The following is an 18,520-nucleotide window of genomic DNA, read 5'->3' as shown; positions in this document are numbered from 1 at the left end:
TATTCCCCTTTGCTTCTTCATGGCAGAGCAGAAGAGATGCACATCTGGATCTGCTGCATTGCTCAGTTCATCCTCTGGTTCTGCTTGTGACCCCTGAGAGAAGGAAAAGCAAAACTGGAGGATGGTTTTTCATTATGGGGCTTTTTTGCATCTGCAGTGTTGGAATGGAAGGGTTGGTGGTGGCAACCCTGAGCTGTGAAACTTGGAGGAGCTCCTCCTGGACTGAGGGAGAACTATTAGTTTTCTCATCTGGAGCTGACCAAAAAAAAAAAATTGGAAACTGCTTTCATAAGACCTGAACAGTCCATTCCTTTCCTCCGGGAAAACACCCGGCACATTGCGGGTATAAAAGTCACAGGCAAAAGAACAGAGGAGAATTCATTGGTTTGTGTGAGCTTAATATGTGAATGGTGCAAGCAGATGTGAGCAGTGTTGTTTGAATTTCAGGGGATTGGAGTGGTTTGCTGATCTGGGTGCACAGCAGGCTGTTTGTATATTGTGCTGTCAAATTATTTTGAGTTTTTCTCACCAGTGATATGGTGGAATGTACATCTGAGGTGCAAATAGAGAAAGTTGGAGGGTGCTGTGCATTGCTCTGATACACATTGCAAGAAATGGTTGATATATCAAATACCTGCCTGTATCTAAGGTGTAAAGACTCAGCAAGCTTGAAATTGCTGGAGACTCTGGTAGAAATTTTCTGTTTTGCAGTGTTGAGTGAGTTTTTCAGTCTGTGCTGCTTCTTGCTCATCCCCTTGTCCTTACTCTGTCCTCTGTCATGTTGTGTCCCAGGAGCTCTGGACCACAGGGATGAGGAAGCCCCGGCGGAGGTGCCGGCAGCACTTGGAGGGGAGGCGTTCTCCCTCACCCTACAGCCTCAAGTGCTCCCCAACCCGAGAGACACTGACCTATGCCCAGGCCCAGCGCATCGTGGAGGTGGACATTGACGGGCGACTCCATCGCATCAGCATCTACGACCCCCTGAAACTCATCACCGAGGACGAGCTGACAGCCCAGGACATCACTGAGTGCAACAGCAACAAGGAGAACAGCGAGCAGCCCCTCTTCACTTCCAAATCTAAAAAAGCACCTTCCAAAGGCAAGAAGAAGGAGTCCTGCTCCAAACATGCGCCAGGGATGTCTTTGCACTTGCCCCAGCCCAAATTCCGTGTGGTGGACTCCTTCAGCCAGCCAGATGCTCCTCCCCTCCCTGCTGCCTACTACCGGTACATTGAAAAGCCTCCTGAGGACCTCGACGTAGAAGTTGAGTATGACATGGATGAGGAGGATCTGGCGTGGCTGGAAATGATCAACGAGAAGAGAAGGGCTGATGGTTATGGAACAGTTTCTGCTGACACTTTTGAGCTGCTGGTGGATCGGTTGGAAAAGGAGTCGTACCTTGAGAGCCGCAACAATGGGGCTCAGCAGTCCCTCATCGATGAGGATGCCTTCTGCTGTGTCTGCATGGACGATGAGTGTCACAACAGCAATGTCATCCTGTTCTGTGACATTTGCAATCTGGCTGTTCACCAGGAGTGCTACGGTGTGCCCTATATCCCCGAGGGGCAGTGGCTTTGCCGCTGCTGTTTACAGTCCCCTTCTCGCCCCGTGGATTGTGTCCTTTGCCCAAACAAAGGGGGAGCCTTCAAGCAGACTAGTGATGGCCGCTGGGCTCACGTGGTCTGTGCCATCTGGATCCCAGAGGTCTGCTTTGCAAACACTGTGTTCCTGGAGCCCATCGAAGGGATCAATAACATCCCTCCAGCTCGCTGGAAGCTCACATGCTGTATCTGCAAGCAGAAGGGCATGGGAGCTGCTATCCAATGCCACAAGGTGAACTGTTACACTGCCTTCCATGTCACCTGTGCACAGAGAGCTGGGCTCTTCATGAAGATTGAGCCCATGAGGGAGACCAGCATCAACGGCACGACGTTCACCGTGCGCAAGACTGCCTACTGTGAGAGTCACTCCCCACCTGGGACGGTGAGAAGAGGGTCTCCAGCTGCTGGTGGTGATGGGCAGGAGGTCACTGTGAAGGAGGAGGGAGAGGAGGAAGCCAATTCTGGCCCTCCCAAAGGGTCTGTGAAGAAGAACCAAGTGAAATTGAAGCAAAAGATCAAAAAGGAGCCTGGTGACGTGACCAAAGGGCGTTTGTCCGTGCCTGTGGTGACCGTTGCACAAATTCCCTCTTACAGGTGAGTGTTGCAGGTTTAGGGAAGGGGTTGGACAGCTGGAGCTGAACAGGGTCTGTTTTAAGGGCTCAGTCCCTCTCATTGTTGACCTTGGAAACACTGAATCTTCAGTCAAGGCTTAGCAGTAACTGTGTTCGGAGTGCTGTGCAGCATAACTCGTGGCTGGGTTTCTTCTGCCTGAGTATTACCATGGTTTTCTGGCTTTGCTAAGCAGCCATCCCAAGCTGTTGTGTAATGCAGACTCTATGGTGGTCCCTAAGGGCAAACACCCATCTGCTGTGAAGGTGTTTTTAAAATACTTCAGGCATTACAGCTTGGTAGGCAGGTAGGGCTCATCCCACTATTAAATGTTTTTGAATCTCATAGTTTCTTAATTCCTCCTTTTTATTATAGAGCATGTAAAACCTGACAGTCTTGCAAGCAGCTTTGAATTTGGCTGTGTATTTTTCCTCCCAGCTCTCCCTCATGCAGAACTGGGTAGTGCTGAATTTTTGTTTGGTGCCTTAGGAAGTGTGTTGGTGTGTCACTGGTATTTTAACAGATAGGCTTTGGAAAACTGCTGATAAGGCACCTTGTGTAATCTAAGAATGGTAAGCAAAGGTTAAAATAGGTGATCTATTATCTTTGGAGCCATGTCAAGTTAGTTTCCCAGGCTCCAGCTTAATAACATCAAACTTAAATGACCCCCAGAAAGTTTTTGACACTGGAAGTAGTTCTGAAATCAATGCTTGGAGCTGAATTGATGATTTCATACTTTAACTGTGCTGTGGCAAGTGCTTGGTGGAACCCTCCAGTATGAAAAGTGGGCACATCTGTCTTCATGGTGAGGAGATCTCAGATCATCCCAGTTATTTGTACTTCACACTGTGCATTGACACAACACTGCAAAGCTTCACCATGAAACCCCAGGGTGTGCAAAGCCACGATTGCTTTGCAGTTGGCTCCATGACCCTCTCTGCTTCCTTCAGGCTGAACAAGATCTGCAGTGGTCTCTCCCTGCAGAGGAAGAACCAGTTCATGCAGAGGCTGCACAACTACTGGCTGCTGAAGCGGCAGGCGAGGAATGGAGTGCCCCTGATCCGGCGGCTGCACTCCCACCTGCAGTCCCAGAGGAACGCCGAGCAGGTACTGCCTGCTCCCCAGATGGGAGGATACAGAGCTTGGGTTCCAGGAGGAGATGAGCTTAGCACATGGCTGGGGAGGGGAGTGAGAGTGAAAAGATCAGATGTAAGGCACTTTTGTTCTCCTCTTGGTGTGCTTGTGCTTGAAGAGCTGAGTTGGTGTATTAGTGGGATATCCATCATGCCACTGAAGTTGGTGTTGGTGAGACAGCAGGTAGTTTTTCCCCTAAGTCAGGAGACCCAGGGTTGTGCAAGGGTGTGATGGACCCTTGGTGGACTGAGCTCTTAGATGAATGATAAAACCACATTCCTTGTGAGTGAGTAAAGAAAATGGATGTTAACTCCAGAGTTATGGCCAAATTCCAGTTCAGGTCATTCTTCCTGCAGCTTCAGCTTCTGTCCATCCCATGCACATTGTCATGGGTTTGAGATATCAAAACCACCACACACATTTAGACATAATCATCAGCTCTGGGCTCTTCTGCTTCCTCTTTTGAGCTGGCAGCTGGAGTCACTCAATCTTGGTGCTATTAAGCAGCACTGCATTTTGCATGAGAAGTTGTTGGGGAAGTAATGAAGCAGTGGAACTCTACCCTCTAACTTAGCCTGGCAGAAGGTATTGTGTACAATGTGCGAGTATATTTTTACTGTAGTTGGAGGAACTGATAGGCTTTTGGTTTGCAAGAAGACTGCTCTGGGTGATAAATAAAAAATTATTCCCCACTCATCAGTGTGGAGCTTGGGAAAGTGCAGCATTTCCTCAGTGTATTACATTGGCAGTTTACCATGAGTAAGTTCTTAAAAACTAATGTCCTATTAATATATACCAATCAAGCAATTGTCCTCTTGGCAGTCATGCGAAAGAGTATGCACTTCAGGTATATCATCCAAACCATTAAAAATCTACAGATTTAAGAGAGGAAGGGTGATTGTGTTGTGAAGCCACTGAACTGTGTCTTGGAAGGTGTGAGCTCATCTCCCAGTGGTGGCCATGCTTGGCAAATGTCTTTCCGTGGCTCTATTTCTTATTGGTTACAAAGAATAAGAATAACTCTTTTCTCCCCTCCTTTTGGTCACCTTCCCTTTAGACTGTAAATGCTTTGGGCTGCTGCTTCAATGCACAGAAAAATTTCCAGCCTCTGTAATAAACTTAGATGTAAAAGCAGGGAGGGTGCAAATGAGCATGCACTGAAGTGAAGCTGGGTTAATTTGGGTTAATTTCACTGATAAGGTAAAATCTAGAAAAGCTGCTTTTCTCTTTGTGAGACAGCTAAATGCTGGATGAAGGAGGGGACATGGTCTGAACAAGAGACAAGGCAATAAGAGGAAGATTCTGAGAGCAATTCACAGGGGATTCCTAGGAAAAAAAGGAAACACAGGAAGCCTGTTGTGTTTTTTTATCTCACCCCACTTCTATCTTGCAGAAGGAGCAGGATGAGAAGACCAGTGCAGTGAAGGAAGAGCTGAAGTACTGGCAAAAGCTCCGGCATGACTTGGAGAGGGCGCGGCTGCTCATCGAGCTCATCCGAAAGAGGGAAAAGCTCAAAAGGGAGCAGGTAGGAAGTTCTGACTGTTGAGTTGCTGCACTCAACTTCAGTCCCATGCAAGCACTCTGTGATGTAGGAGGTACAGGAGGAGCACTACAGTTTTTCTTGAGCTTTTTCCTCTTTTCATGGGTTCTGACTGTTGGGTGTGCAGAGCCATCTCTCCCTGTGCCAGTCATGGGTTTGCACTGTGCAGCCTCTGCCCTCAGAACCAGGCTTGGGCTGCAGAGTGCTGGGAAAATGTATTTGCATCATTAATAGTGGATTTGATTCCTGACCTACAGAACCCCTTGTATTTGTGGGCATGGACCAAGTGTTTTGCAGAGTAGAAGTTAGGTTTCCTTTCATGATTATTTCAGGAGTTTGGTAACACCTTCTCCAGAGAGAGGTCTAAATAACAATTCAGCTCTTAATTTCTAAAGCTAAAAATTCCTATGGTTTGTTCTCTTAGAAGAAAAAGTTGTAAGATGGAGACCATTTACTAAATTTTCCAATTTCCTCTTTGAGCTGTGTGCACATCACCAAAGTTGCACCAGTTGCTTCCAATGTTTTCCAGCTTCGCCTGTGGAGGATCTTTGCTGTCCTTACCTTGGTTGCTGCACCCACAGCTGTGCTCTCTGGCTGGAATATCCTCAAGGATAGGTTCAGTGAGCCCATACATGTAGCCTCAGGCCTTGCCTGGGTGCTTTCAGGCTGTCTGCAGGGAGAGGGAAAGCAGCATCCTCTGTGATCACAGCTCCTCTGAGAGCAATTTTTTCATAGCCAGAAACTACCCACAGCTTTTCTGGAGTACTCTTGATGGTTCACTTGCTGCATTGTCCTTGATTTACATCAGTGGCTCAGCCCTGCTTGCTGTGTGAACATATTTTAGGTAGGAGGATAAAAAAAAAAAACAACATTCTTGGGCTTTGTTTGCTTTTGATATCTTGATACAACCCTATCACAGTTGGCTAAATCCATAAAAACTTACGGAAACTATGGTGTGCTTTCTAAAAGGATAAAATACCACAGAAAAGTGTATCTAGTTGGGCTGTATCCCAGCCCAGCTTTTAGGTGAGTGGAGAAGGATGCTCCAGAATCTTGCATTTGTGGCTTTTTTCCCATTTTGGGGGAAAAATGTGGTCTTTCTATCTGTCTATATTCATTCTCTCACTGATGCTGTCTCGTTGCTGAGCACATCAAATACAATTTGCTTTGTGTAAACAGACTTGCTTACCTTTGTTATTGAAGTTTGATTTAATGACATAACGAGTGATTATAAGATCAAAGAAATGAAGATGTTAAAGGACAAAAAAAAATACTTTTATCCTGTTCCAGTCTTCTTTGAATAGATTTTCAGTGTAAGAGATTTTCAGTGCTACAACTTGTTTGCTTGAAATCAAACAGTATTAGAGACTTCCTAAAGAATATAAGAAACAGTATTAGGAATTTGCAGACATCTAACCTCTGTTGTTTGCTTTCTGCCTTGAAGTCGGAGAGCTTATGTCTTAAATGTTGTTTTTGCTCTCTAGTCTAATTATGCATGTTGTTGTTCATGTAAATGCCTGCATACTTTTAATTTTTGTGTAATGTTCCTAATTGGTGTAAGAATGATATCTTGAGGCAGGGAGTTCTCCAGGATAATTTGCCAGGCGTGAAAAGCCTGTTTTGATTTTTAATTGTAGGATCTTTTAATTGCCTGGGGTTTCCTCTGGTTTTGCCTTTGTGAGATTGAATAAACAGGACGATATAAAGGATTGGACTGTGCCACTAGACTGGGCAGTGTACATCCTGCACATGGAGAGTGCAAGGTGTTTGCCAGAAGTTCTGCAACAGTGTTGGCCTGAGGTTTCCACCACTGAGTAAAGCTGGGGGGATCATTCAGAAGAATCAGGAGGGAGACACCACTGACAGATCCTGTCCTCAGTGAGTGTCTTCATGGCTGTGTTCCCATTCCCAGGTCAAGGTGCAGCAGGCTGCCATGGAGCTGCAGCTGACCCCTTTCAATGTCCTGCTGCGCACAACCCTGGACCTGCTGCAGGAGAAGGATGCTGCCCAGATCTTCACAGAGCCTGTCAACCTGGACGAGGCAAGTCTCTTTCTTAGAGGTGTTCCACGGGTTGTAGATGAGATATTGCTGGGCAGAAGCACAAACCACCTTGTCCCAAGCTGCTGGTGGATTAAAGAATGTCTCAAAAAGGACTCATGATGTGTGTATCCTCCCAGGACAAAAAAAGGGCATTTTTTTCTGGAAGCTTTAGCACATCTTGGATAAGTAATGTTTTGCAGAGCCAGGGTGTGTCTGCCTTGCCTGAGTGACACAGAAATGAACTTCTGTTGCTGCCCCTTACCAGTGGAAGGGGCATTAAGAGTGCTTGTGCTGGGTGCGCTCTGGTTGGCTAGTAAATGGTTTTTGTAATTGTACAGGTTTTATATGTTTAGGTTCCAGATTACCTGGAATTCATTTCCAACCCAATGGATTTTTCCACCATGAGGCGGAAGCTGGAGTCCCACCTGTACCGAACCTTGGATGAGTTTGAGGAAGACTTTAACCTTATAGTTGCCAACTGCATGAGGTATAATGCTAAAGACACGATTTTCCACCGAGCAGCTGTCCGGCTCCGAGACCTCGGGGGAGCGATTTTGCGTCACGCGCGGCGCCAGGCCGAAAGCATCGGCTTTGACACTGGCGTGGGGATTCACCTGCCTGAGTCGCCCAAACCCCACGACTTTTACCGCTTTTCTTGGGAGGATGGTGAGAAATGATTGATTTTTTTTTTTTTTTCTCTCAGGCAGATGGTAACTTTAGTTCTGAGCGTGTTGTTCAGCCTGTGCGGAAATCATAGCCACTGTGCATATGAGAATTTTCCTATCTGATTACCTAGGCAGATATCTAACCCCTTTAGAACCTCAAAGAGTTAGATTGCAGGTGAGCTGGGCACTCTGAGCTAGGTGCAGCTTAGCTCCAGCTCTCTTAGTGCATGTCTGTCTTGGAAAAGCCTTGTAAACTGCCCATGCTCTTTGAATTGTGCCAGGAATGTGACACAAACTCACTATTTTAAAGAGTGGTGCAAAGGAGGATCTGGGAATTTTTGCACTGGAGAAAACTCATACATTTCATTGTAAACAGGGAAGATGTACAGCAGCTGGGCTAGATGGAGCTGGGAGGGGGTGATGGGGATCAAGGTACTGAGACCCAAGCAGTCCTTCTAACTGAAACTTTCCATTCCCACCACAACCCATCCATTCCCACAGCTCTCTTGAGATGCAGCTCCAAAGCAATTGGTTGAGTAACTTGGTTAAACTTAGTACAGCCATCAAGCACTCAGAGTGGGCCATCTGGTTCCTAAATGTTGAAGCCCTCTTGGGTGCAGATGGACAGTCATTGTGAAATTTGCGTTGGTGTGCAGCTGCCTGTCCTGCTGCTGCTGATGCCAGCTCTCCAGCAGAGCCAGAGGAATGGCAAACAAGTTTTGTTTTGGCCACTTCTCTTTGTGGTCTGCTTTTGTCATTTAAACTGACAATGAAATAGGTTTCTGACAAGGGTCTAGGCTGAGAGCTAGAGGTGTAGACACACATGCTTTCACTGGGAACTGAAGGACAGTGCAAGCTAAATCAGCTGCTTTTTACCCAAAGGAAGGAAGTCCAAGCTCCCAGATTATTGACTGCTAAATCCCCAGTCTAAAACGATTGATTCATGCATAGCATCAAAGAGAATGAGGCCTGGCATTGGCCCCAGATTCTTCTCCAAGAAGCCTTATTCCTTCCCTTCACTCTTCCATGTTTTCTGCTGCAGTGGATAACATCCTGGCCCCGGAGAACCGGGCTCACCTGTCCTTGGAGGCGCAGCTGAAGGAGCTGCTGGAGAAGCTGGACACGGTGAGCACCATGCGCTCCAGCGGTGCTCGCACGCGGCGCATCCGGCTGCTGCGGCGGGAGATCAACGCCCTGCGGCAGAAACTGGCCCAGCAGCAGAGCAAGGCCCTGCCCAACGGGGACACTGAGCCACGGGAGGGGCTGGAGACATCATCCAGGGAAGGGGATGAGGAAGAGGAGAAAGGTGAGCCAGCAGAATTGTGATTCCAGCTCTCTAATGCATGCCAGAGGTCAAAACCTGCTGTTTCTCCTGTGACCTTAGCAAAAGAGGCTATTGGTAGTTTTGGGAATAACTTTCTAAAATGCTCAAGCAGAGTCTTTATTCCTTTAACAGATGGTGCCAAGATGCCGCAGCCTCCAACCCTGGAGCCCACAGGACCTGCACCCACCCTCTCAGAGCTGGACTCTATGCAGGACCCTCCAACTCTCAAACCCATCAGTGACAGCAAGTCCCTGAACCAGCTGCAGAAGAGGATGCTGTCAGACAGGGAGCTCTTTGACAAGAAGGCTCTGCAGCAGGAGAACCAGGCTTTCCAACGCCTGCTGTCCAACAACGGCCTCAATGGCCTGGCCCTGTCCTCTGCAGACAGCCCTGCCAGTGCCTCCCTCAGCAGCGTGGGCAGGAGGACATCTGTCCTCTTTAAAAAAGCCAAGAACGGGGTGAAGCTGCAGAGGGGTCTGGAGTGCTCCCTGGAGAATGGGGAGGAGCACAGGCAGAGCGGGCAGCTCTCACCTTCCTGCCCTGATGGGGAGCGACAGGCACGGAAACGGCCCCAGAGCAGGACCTGCAGTGACAGCAGTGGAGAGAAGTCACCCAGGCAGGCAGGACAGAGAGGTAAGGAAGGGCTGGATGGGACACTCAGTGCCACAGCTGACACAGTGCTGTTGGGTCATAGGTTGTACTCGATGATCTCAGAGGTCATTTCTAATTGATTTTATGATTCTGTAGTTCTTGGGGTTTCTTTTCCTTCTGGAAACTGTGAGATGGGGCTGAGGAAGGGGAATTCCTGTGGCTGAGTAAAAACTGCATCTAAACTACACTCCTGGAACTGACTTTATGCTTAGGGGAGAACACAGTCCTTGTGACTGAAGGCACTTGGTGAAAGCTGCATCTCTTCACATGATTCTAAAACAGGACAGACAAGACATGTTCACAATGAGCTGCACTTCTCCACTGACTGTACATGTTGGTTTTGATAGCTTAGCTGAACTCTAGTCATCTCCATTTGAGACATTTAAAGGTACCAAGGTGAAGCTCAGGGGTGTCACAAATTATTCTGCTCTGGGCTTGGGAATGCTCTCAGGGGTCATTCCTTGTCATTCCCATTTGTCTCCTCTGCAGGAGTGACCAATGGCTTTGCAAAACATGCAGAGAGTGGCTCTGATTCTGAGTGCAGCTCTGCCCTGGGCAGTGGGCTGGTGTTTGAAGCCTGCAGGTGAGTGCCCCATGCAAAACTGTTCCTGGAACACCTTCTGGATTCATCTGTCTGCTTCTGTTCTTTGACTTCTTCATTTCAAACCCTGTTACTTGTGTATTGACTCTAAAAGACAAAAAGCTGCTGATTTTTCATCCTGTCCTCTTAAGCTGCAGGTCCCAAAAGCAGTGCTTGATTTTTCAAGCAAGTGGGTGTGTGTTACACTTCCCTTTCTCAGTGCACATCCTCTCTGCTGATGCATGCCTTGCAGTTCTTGAGAAACAAAACTGGAAAAAACTTTAAATTCGAGTTTCAGTTCAGCACTGCAGGTAAAGCTGAACTTGTACCACCTACTAAATAGCTGTTTCCTTCCTCTCAGAAGTTTAAAACCAGAACTGGGCACTTCAAACATGACTGAACAGACTTAGAGCATACACCTGACATCTTCTGATGTCTTGTGGATAACTTGTACAGTTATTCTATTCAGGAACAGCTCTGTTTACTACTTTTTCTCCAGTCTTTCAGCACCAAAATCACTCGCAATAGGTTGCTTATTAAAAAAACTAAAAAAAATTACAATATGTGAAAAAATGGTTGGTTGAGGTGGAAGTAGTCCATTTTCTGAAATGTTTGTAGTAATGGGGTGAAAGGATGTTCAGGACGGGGGCTGACAAAGTCCAGGAGGGCTGCTGTGTCACCTCTCAAGTCTCCACACAGCTGGTGTAGCTCATGCCAGCTCCAGGCCTCATTGCAGCAGCTCTCAGGTGTGAAGTTTTCACTGGGCTCCTTCCTCATGTTTGCAGCTTGGTTTCTGTGAGGCCTTTTCATGGCTCATGGGAAAGCTGGAATGGTGTCCAGTGTGCTTTCACCAGAAGAGAGCACATTTTGCTTAAGTATTCAGTGTTCTTTTCATATCAGTATTGCACCAGTGCAGTAATTTTTCAGTATTTTAAACAAATTCGGAGAATCCATTGCCTTTGTTTTCAAGGATAATCTGTTTTCTCCTAATGCCCTGCTTTTCCACATCTTCCTGACAGTGGTTTGATGCCTCCTAAGAGGAGTCGAGGGAAGCCAGCTCTTTCTCGGGTGCCCTTCTTGGAAGGTGTGAATGGAGACTCTGATTTCAGTGGCTCAGGTGAGAATTGCTGCTCAGCACCCCCTGCTCTGGGCCCACCTGAGCCAGGGGGAACACATCTCAAAGCACACCAGGAACATGGAACTACCCAGGTTGGAGCTGCCTGGGCATCATTACCAGCTTTATTACAGATTAGGTTATTGCATGAAAGGTTTTCTGTGCTTTCACCTCTCCTGGTTGCCTGAGCCCTGTGGCCCCTTGGAGGGATGCTTTCTGTAGGACTGCTGGGTAAAGCCATTTGATTTCACTGACTCAATTGGATTAACATTTCTGTATTGAAGAAAGCTATGTGAAGCTAAATGCATGCACAGACCCATGATTTGGGGGACTGTGGCTTTATCTTTATGCTGAACATGACTGTGCTGATAGAGCATGAAGAAGGCAGGACATCCCCTGTGGCCAGGCTGGAGCTTGGTACCTGCTAAATTTTATCATGAACACCCAATGCATGTAGGTACAAACAATGAGTGATTTTCCATTTTGTCCTGTCAGTGTGTTTTAAGTACTGCAGGAGTTCATCTGTTTCAGTTGATTGCCACTGAGACAATGAGGCCTGAGCTAGATGACAGTGTGGTTCCTTGTGTTTTCATAACCCTCTTGCTGCTAACAGCCTCCCAAGCTCTGTCTCCTGCTGTCCCTTAGGCAGGCCTCTCCTGATGTCCTTTGAGAGCCAGGCTGAGCTGGAGCCCCTGGAGCTCGTGTGGGCCAAGTGCCGTGGTTATCCCTCCTACCCTGCCTTGGTAAGTGCCCTCTGCCTCTCCCACAGCCTCAACTTGCAGCCCAGATAGCCCAGAACACAGTGCTGTTGTGCAGTGTAACCAGACAGAAAAGGAAATCTTCCCAAAATAATGCAAATGTGCCTTTTTGGGTTTTTTTGTTTCTCCTTTGCACAGTGAATTTTCCCTGTGCTCATTGTTTCAGAGCTTTGCAGAGGATTCATAAAACATTGTTCTTTCATTGTCAGGGGTAGAGACTCTTTTCACTTTTGTCTGAGGCTAGTAGTCAGTACTTTGGGGATGAGAAGACCTAAATTCTATAAATGCAGGCACCAGGTTCTGCTGCCTGCACATTTTCCTGTTTAGTGAGCACAGCTCCATATGTAGGTGCCCAGCTGGCCCTGTCTACATCCTCTTGCAACAACCATATGTTTGATTTAAATATGAGCATATAGGCATGTGTTAGTCCCTTGAATGTTATTTCTTACTGTTTATCTGTCTTTGGATATTTGTCTATTAATACTATCAAAAAGGGCAGATTGTGCTGGAAGTTTGACCCTCATCCATGCTCTTACTCCAAGTGGGAGCCCAGAAGAGGGAACATCCATGGATCTGTTGGCCATCTTGGCCAGCCAAAGCATTTTTAGTTCTCCACGTGGCTACAGCCAGAGTTAAACTGTGGCTTAGAATGGATTTAACCACTGAGACTGCCTCCAAAAAAAGCTTTTTTTATAGCAGCTTGCTGTGGTGGTGAAGTGTTTTAATAAATTCCACAGATGGCCAATGTCAAAGCCAATCTACTTTTCCAGGCCCTTAGGAGGTGAAGAACAGACTGATTATTGCAGCCACTCTCTGCTGTTTTCTTCTCCTCCTGTGCTGACATAGCACAAACATGGACATTTCTGCTTTATATGGGGAGAACTGATGCATCTGTTGTGACTTATCCTCAAAATTACTGTAGTCTGTGTTCCCCTGGCTTGATGGAGCCAGCACTGCTTGTCAACTCTCTCAAAATATTGGACCTGATTCTTACCTAATTTGGTGTAAATCTGAAAAATGGCAGCTGATTTGTTCCAGAATGGAGCTGTTGTGAAATCACATTTTGCCTGTGGAGTACAGCAGGACCATTGCATTTACTGCATGAGTTTGGAGTGAGGGAGGGAGGGAAATCCTTTGCTGAACACAATACTGCTGAGTTTGTACTGAATTTCCCATTGGTGTAAATCATCTACAGCCACACAGAACTGCAGACTTACATCCTTGCCCTTTTTTAAGATGAGGTGCCTGGATTTTGGCCTGACTGGTTTCCCCTCCCACAGGGGAAACCTCAAGGAAAAAAATTCTTTAGAAAGAGACACTGAAGCAAAACAAGTAATTCTGCTTACCCACCCACAGTAGACTTCTTTGTCTAGCTTGGATAACCTGAAACAACAGAAAAAATAATGCATTTTCTTGATTGCTTGGAAAGGTTTTATGCTAAATGTCCTCTCCCTGTGTCCCCAGATAATTGACCCCAAGATGCCACGCGAGGGTTTGCTCCACAATGGAGTCCCCATCCCAGTACCACCCATGGATGTGTTGAAGCTGGGGGAGCAGAGGCAGACAGAGGCAGGAGAAAAGCTCTTCCTTGTCCTTTTCTTTGACAACAAGAGAACCTGGTGAGTGTGTGCAGACAGGGCTGTGGGGAGTGCTGTTGCGGATGATGTTGTTCAACATAATCTTTGGGATGTGGGAGCATACAGGGATTGTGATGATGTTACATGTGAATTGGGGAATTTAAACATGCAGCAGTCAGGAGGAGTCTAAAAAAGGAAGGCAGCCTGCTTTTCCTGACCCAAACCCACAACATCTGACAGTTCTACTTCCACAGTGAACAGTCCAGCATCCTTCACCCAGAGCTCACATCACCACAAAAATACTGAGGCATATGAAGAACCAATTTGCAGCAAATTACAGAGAGCATTTGACTTCAAAACACCAGCAGCCTGTTCCAATGCTGCACAAAAGATTTGCCAAAAATTTCCAGGCTAACTTTCAAAATGCTGGGTTTATTTCATATTTAGACTAGGCTGATTTTTCAGAGGTGCTGAGCACCAGCAGTTTTCAAATCAAGATCTTTCTTTAAGATGGAAAATGTAGGTGGTAAGCACATAGGTTCAAAGCAAGAAAAATATCTCAAGGCCTTTTGTTGTGCTTCAGACAGGATGAATCTGCTGATTTTAGCATTAGTTGCTGACCATGCTTACATGGTAACAGTCAACCAGCCAGGTGTAATAAAGCACAAACCAGTGAAGAGTCTCAAAATCACCAATAAATCTTTGAAATGCACAAGGGTGGTCCCAGGGCTGGAGGGAAGATAGAACAGAACAGGGGGGTAGAGCAGCAGTTCCCCTTCATTTGGGGGTGCTGCAGTGTTTGATGGAGTCTAAGGAGATGGAGAGAAGGGACAAAAAAGGAAAAGTATTTGCCATGTGCTTGGGAAGTTGGGATAGCTTTAACATCACTTGATGAGGCTGTCTGTGTCCTCTGGGTAAAAGAGGTGTCAGGAGACAAACTCCTGAGGCTTTTTATTAGTGCAGTGTTCCACTGCTCCTGATTACAGGAAGCACTTGATAAAGAGCATGTTCTTCAGAGAGAGATTAATGACTTTTAGCAGCAAATCAATGGCACTGCCGTGCTTCCTGTCGCTGTAGTCATCAGTTTTCAAAAACCTAAATCCAGGGTTGTAATTGAAACTACCTTCCCCATAAAAGCAAACATTTCCTTGGCTTTGCCCTGCTCTTGTTGAATACAAGCTCTCCTGCATGTTTACACTCTGAAGTGGCCACTCAGAGCCTTGTTTGTAGTTTGTGGGGAGCTAAGGTGCTTCAGGAAAGCATTAAAAACCCTTCTTGGAGTCAGATCCCATTTTGATTGACTTCAGTGATGCTGCAGAAGGGTCACAGAGACTGAAATTGTCACCTTTGTGGGGAAGGTAAGCTGAGCTGCCCTGGGTTGCCCGTATTGGCTGGGTGGGAGATGCATTGAGCTGTGCCAGCAGAGGCTGAGGTGGAGCTCCAAGGGGCTGGATGTCATCAGGAGAGGTGGGTGACACATTTCTCAGTGTCCAGTTAACCTGGACAAATGACTACACAATAAAAACTTGCTATAGACAAGGCATTTGCAGTACAAATCATTCATTGGGGTCAATCCTGGGCTTGGGATGTCAGCTGGAAGTTGCCTGGTTCTGGATGATACTCAGATAGTTGTCACCCACCTAAACTAATGTTTACAACTTCTTGGAACAAGACTGAGCTTTCTTGGGGATAAAAACTTACTTTCCACCATGGAAATTCCTGTATTTGCTGCTCTGTGAAACATAGGAATTTCTGAGTTTCTCCTGAGCTCCAAGGACTGAAAGCCTTGAGTAAAGACCCCAAGGAGAGAGAAGGCTGTGCTCAGAAGGCATTTTGGCTGCAGGTGGTTCTATGTCAAATGCAGAGATTTAAACATTGGTAGCATCATTGTGGGGCGTTAATGATAAATAAATATGAGTGTATTACTGATAAATAAATATGAGTGTAGCTGCTGCTGGGAGGAGGTGACAGGTCTTTTCACTCCTCTCTGCTGCAGGCAGTGGCTGCCAAGGAACAAAGTGTTTCCCCTGGGTGTGGATGACACTGTGGACAAGCTGAAGATGATGGAAGGACGCAAAACCAGCATCCGCAAGTCGGTGCAGGTGGCTTATGACAGAGCCATGATCCACCTGAGCCGAGTGCAGGGGGACAATCCCTTCCTCCCTGCCACCTACCTGTGAGGGACTGCTGGGCCAAAGCCTCCTGTTCCTCCACACCTCACTGCACTGCCTGAGTGGAGCATCTCCAGCAGCTGTCAGCACTCCTCAGAGTACCCTGAAATGTGCCAAAAAAACCTTGTCCAGCTTCCTTCTGAATGTGTTTTGCTGAAGAGCTGGCAGGAGATGAAATGTAGTCTACAGGGAGTAAGGTAGGTAGGAGAAGCTGACAGTGACAGGAGCTAAGGTGAGTTGCTGCAGTGAGCAGAGCACACAGCACTTGGATGTTTTGGACCTCATGCATCATCCCCTGCCCTGCCTCCCCTGGGCTGCCAGGGGTTTGAGTTGTCAGCCAGCCCCAGGTAATTCCTGGGAACCTGGCACCACCAGGATTCTTTACAGAAATCCCAGCTGGACTTTCTTGTGCCAAATTTACCCTAACCATCATTGGCCTTTTCATTTTTCTTTAAAAGACATTGTCCTATCACATAAAACCCCCAGAAAATCGTAGCTGGGAGTTCTAATTGTGATTTTCCTGCCTACGTACATCGTGTTTTCATGTTTAGATTTCTCTCATTGCATTTAGAAAACCTTAAGATTTCAGTAACCTTTCCCCCCCTGCAGTTACATGCACAGATGCACAGAGCTTTAAAGATGAAAATCAAATTACCTGATCTGTGTCTATATGTATGTCCTAGAAATTTATTTTGTAGTTTCACATTTCAGTTCTCATTACTGCTTGTGGCAGTAACATTTCATATCATGACTTAGCACAGTATCTAAGGAAAGATAACTTCCTTTTTTTAAGAAGTAACTTTGGAGGTGTCTAATGAGCTGGAGCAGCTCTGCAGGCACTGAGGTTGATCAGGGTTGGAGGGAGATGCATCTTTTGTGTTGGTTTATGCACATTTGGTGTAAGGCTCCTCTTCCTTTTTCCCCCCCCTTTTCTGTCTCCCTGTTTTCCTGTGACACATTTTGGACTGAAGCCAAGCACTGACCAGAGCACACAACCCTTCTGCTGTTTCACCTTCTCCCACACGTGCACATCCTTCCCTGGTGTGTGGGTCTCCAGTGTTGTCATCCAAGGAAACCCAGACAATCCCTGTTGTTTTGGGTTTGCATTGCAAAAAAAAAAAACAAAAAAAGAAAAACGGGGACAAACTGATGTTTGGAAACTTGGTGACTAAATCTTTTCTATTAGCCAAGGACTTTATGGTTTCTCTGATCTCTTCTGTTGCATATCCCTCTTTGCTTTCCCATTTTAAAGAGCCAAAGGTGCAAAGCAAGATTGTAGATCGAATATCATCATTTTGCTTTTTAACTCAGTATTTTTTTATTATTTTTAACTTTTTCATACTGAAGAGAATGTGGAGTCAATAATAATAATAATATAATAATAATAATTAATGATAATGAATAGTAGGGAGTAATCACTGCCATTTCTACTTGCTCTACTTTTTTAAAATACCACTTCTTATACATTGGGGCATGGAACTGCATTTGAAGGAATTTTAAGATTCCTATAAAATATAGAAATGGGGCATAGGAGTTTGTAAAAATATTAATAGTGACAATAATGCCCATGGAGTGTGGCTAGGGAAGGATGTTGTGTATATAGTTGTAAAATGTTCTAAATTATTTAGACCTATTGTCACCATTCTTGGAGTCCTCAGTTGTGTTGCTGGGTCTTTTATATGCACACAGTGTAATTTATTTAAAGGAACATACACTTTTCCAGGTGGTAGCTCAGCTGTGGACTAGTGACCTGTGTATATGTTTTAAGGTCTTGGGAGTTGGTCTTTTATTATTTTTTTTTCCGTTTTGTTTGGTTTTTAAATGATTTTAGAATTTGGATTGGTTGATATCCTGTTGTTGCTACAGAACCTAAATGTTACTGTCAGTCTGCTGTAAAGCACAGATTGCTCTATTTATTGTAGAAAGTGAGTTTATTTGCTTTCTAGAATTGTTTATATCAGATGGTATAAGAGAAGTAATAAGAAAATTTATGCTTGTAAAGAAAAAAAGCTAATTTTACCTACTATAATTTGACTGTCTGAGACTATATTTTCTCTCTGAGAAATAAATGTTCTAATGTATGGAAAAAACCCAAAAAACAACAAACCAACACCCTCAGAAAGAGTTCTTCTTGCTAATTTTGTCCTGAAATCCAGAACTTACCATAATGACTTTTAATCATCCCAGTGGTCCCAGCTGCAGGTGGGAAGAGCCACGACAGGGAAGTGACACAGGGACAGCTTTCTTGTCCTGCCTGGAGCATCTCCAGTGAGTGAGCTTGTTCCCTGGGCAGTGGGTGACACAGCTGGGTGCTGCATGGGAAGGTCTCACCTTGTGCTGGTGGGGTATGCTGGGGGTTTTTGTGTGTTTTGGTGTTTTTTTGTAATTTTTATTTTGGTTTTTTAATTCATGTTAAACTAGGGACCACCACGTCTGTCTCTGAGAGAACAACAAAAGGCACACACAAACATGAAGTCCAAATGCCTGAGAAAAATAACTCCACCTTAGGAAAGTGATTTCTTGAGATACTGTTTGGAGTTTTATTGGCAACAAGGTTCTGCCTGTCACATGCTTGGCCCCAGCCTTGCTCCTGCTGCTTTCTCCCAGCTGGGAACAGCAAGGCAAAGAGGAGGCACTGGGAGCCTCTACCCCTGCCAGGAAAGCCCTCATGGCCCAGCAGGAGTGCTGGCAGAAACCCAGGGTGGCCCAAATCCATCCCTTCACACCCTCCCAAATCCAGCCCTTGGCACACAAC

At 46.0% G+C, this 18,520-nt stretch overlaps 1 protein-coding gene across 1 annotated transcript; it reads left to right on the top strand.

Moving 5' to 3' along the window:
* The first annotated feature begins 793 nt into the window (after nt 1-793).
* Nucleotides 794-17,887, top strand: BRPF3 (bromodomain and PHD finger containing 3). Its single transcript, XM_085083229.1, has 12 exons — nt 794-2,195; nt 3,161-3,317; nt 4,738-4,869; nt 6,797-6,925; nt 7,279-7,591; nt 8,633-8,896; nt 9,047-9,547; nt 10,055-10,148; nt 11,165-11,262; nt 11,905-12,002; nt 13,482-13,636; nt 15,591-17,887. The coding sequence occupies exons 1-12, from the start codon at nt 811-813 to the stop codon at nt 15,772-15,774; spliced, it is 3,510 nt and encodes a 1,169-aa protein (XP_084939355.1). The 5' UTR covers nt 794-810; the 3' UTR covers nt 15,775-17,887.
* Nucleotides 17,888-18,520: the final 633 nt, after the last annotated feature.

This window comes from Lichenostomus cassidix, chromosome 26, assembly GCF_008360975.1.
Source record: "Lichenostomus cassidix isolate B80296 chromosome 26, HeHo_3.0, whole genome shotgun sequence".
Lineage (NCBI taxonomy): Eukaryota > Metazoa > Chordata > Aves > Passeriformes > Meliphagidae > Lichenostomus > Lichenostomus cassidix.
This window is presented reverse-complemented; position numbering and strand designations above follow the sequence as displayed.

Excerpts from the sequence above, each read along its gene's own strand:
- BRPF3 (XM_085083229.1), top strand. The coding sequence starts at position 811 with ATGAGGAAGCCCCGGCGGAGGTGCCGGCAGCACTTGGAGGGGAGGCGT. Across the intron at positions 3,318-4,737 it reads CCCAGAGGAACGCCGAGCAG|AAGGAGCAGGATGAGAAGAC; the intron begins GTACTGCCTGCT and ends TCTATCTTGCAG. Across the intron at positions 7,592-8,632 it reads CCGCTTTTCTTGGGAGGATG|TGGATAACATCCTGGCCCCG; the intron begins GTGAGAAATGAT and ends TTTCTGCTGCAG.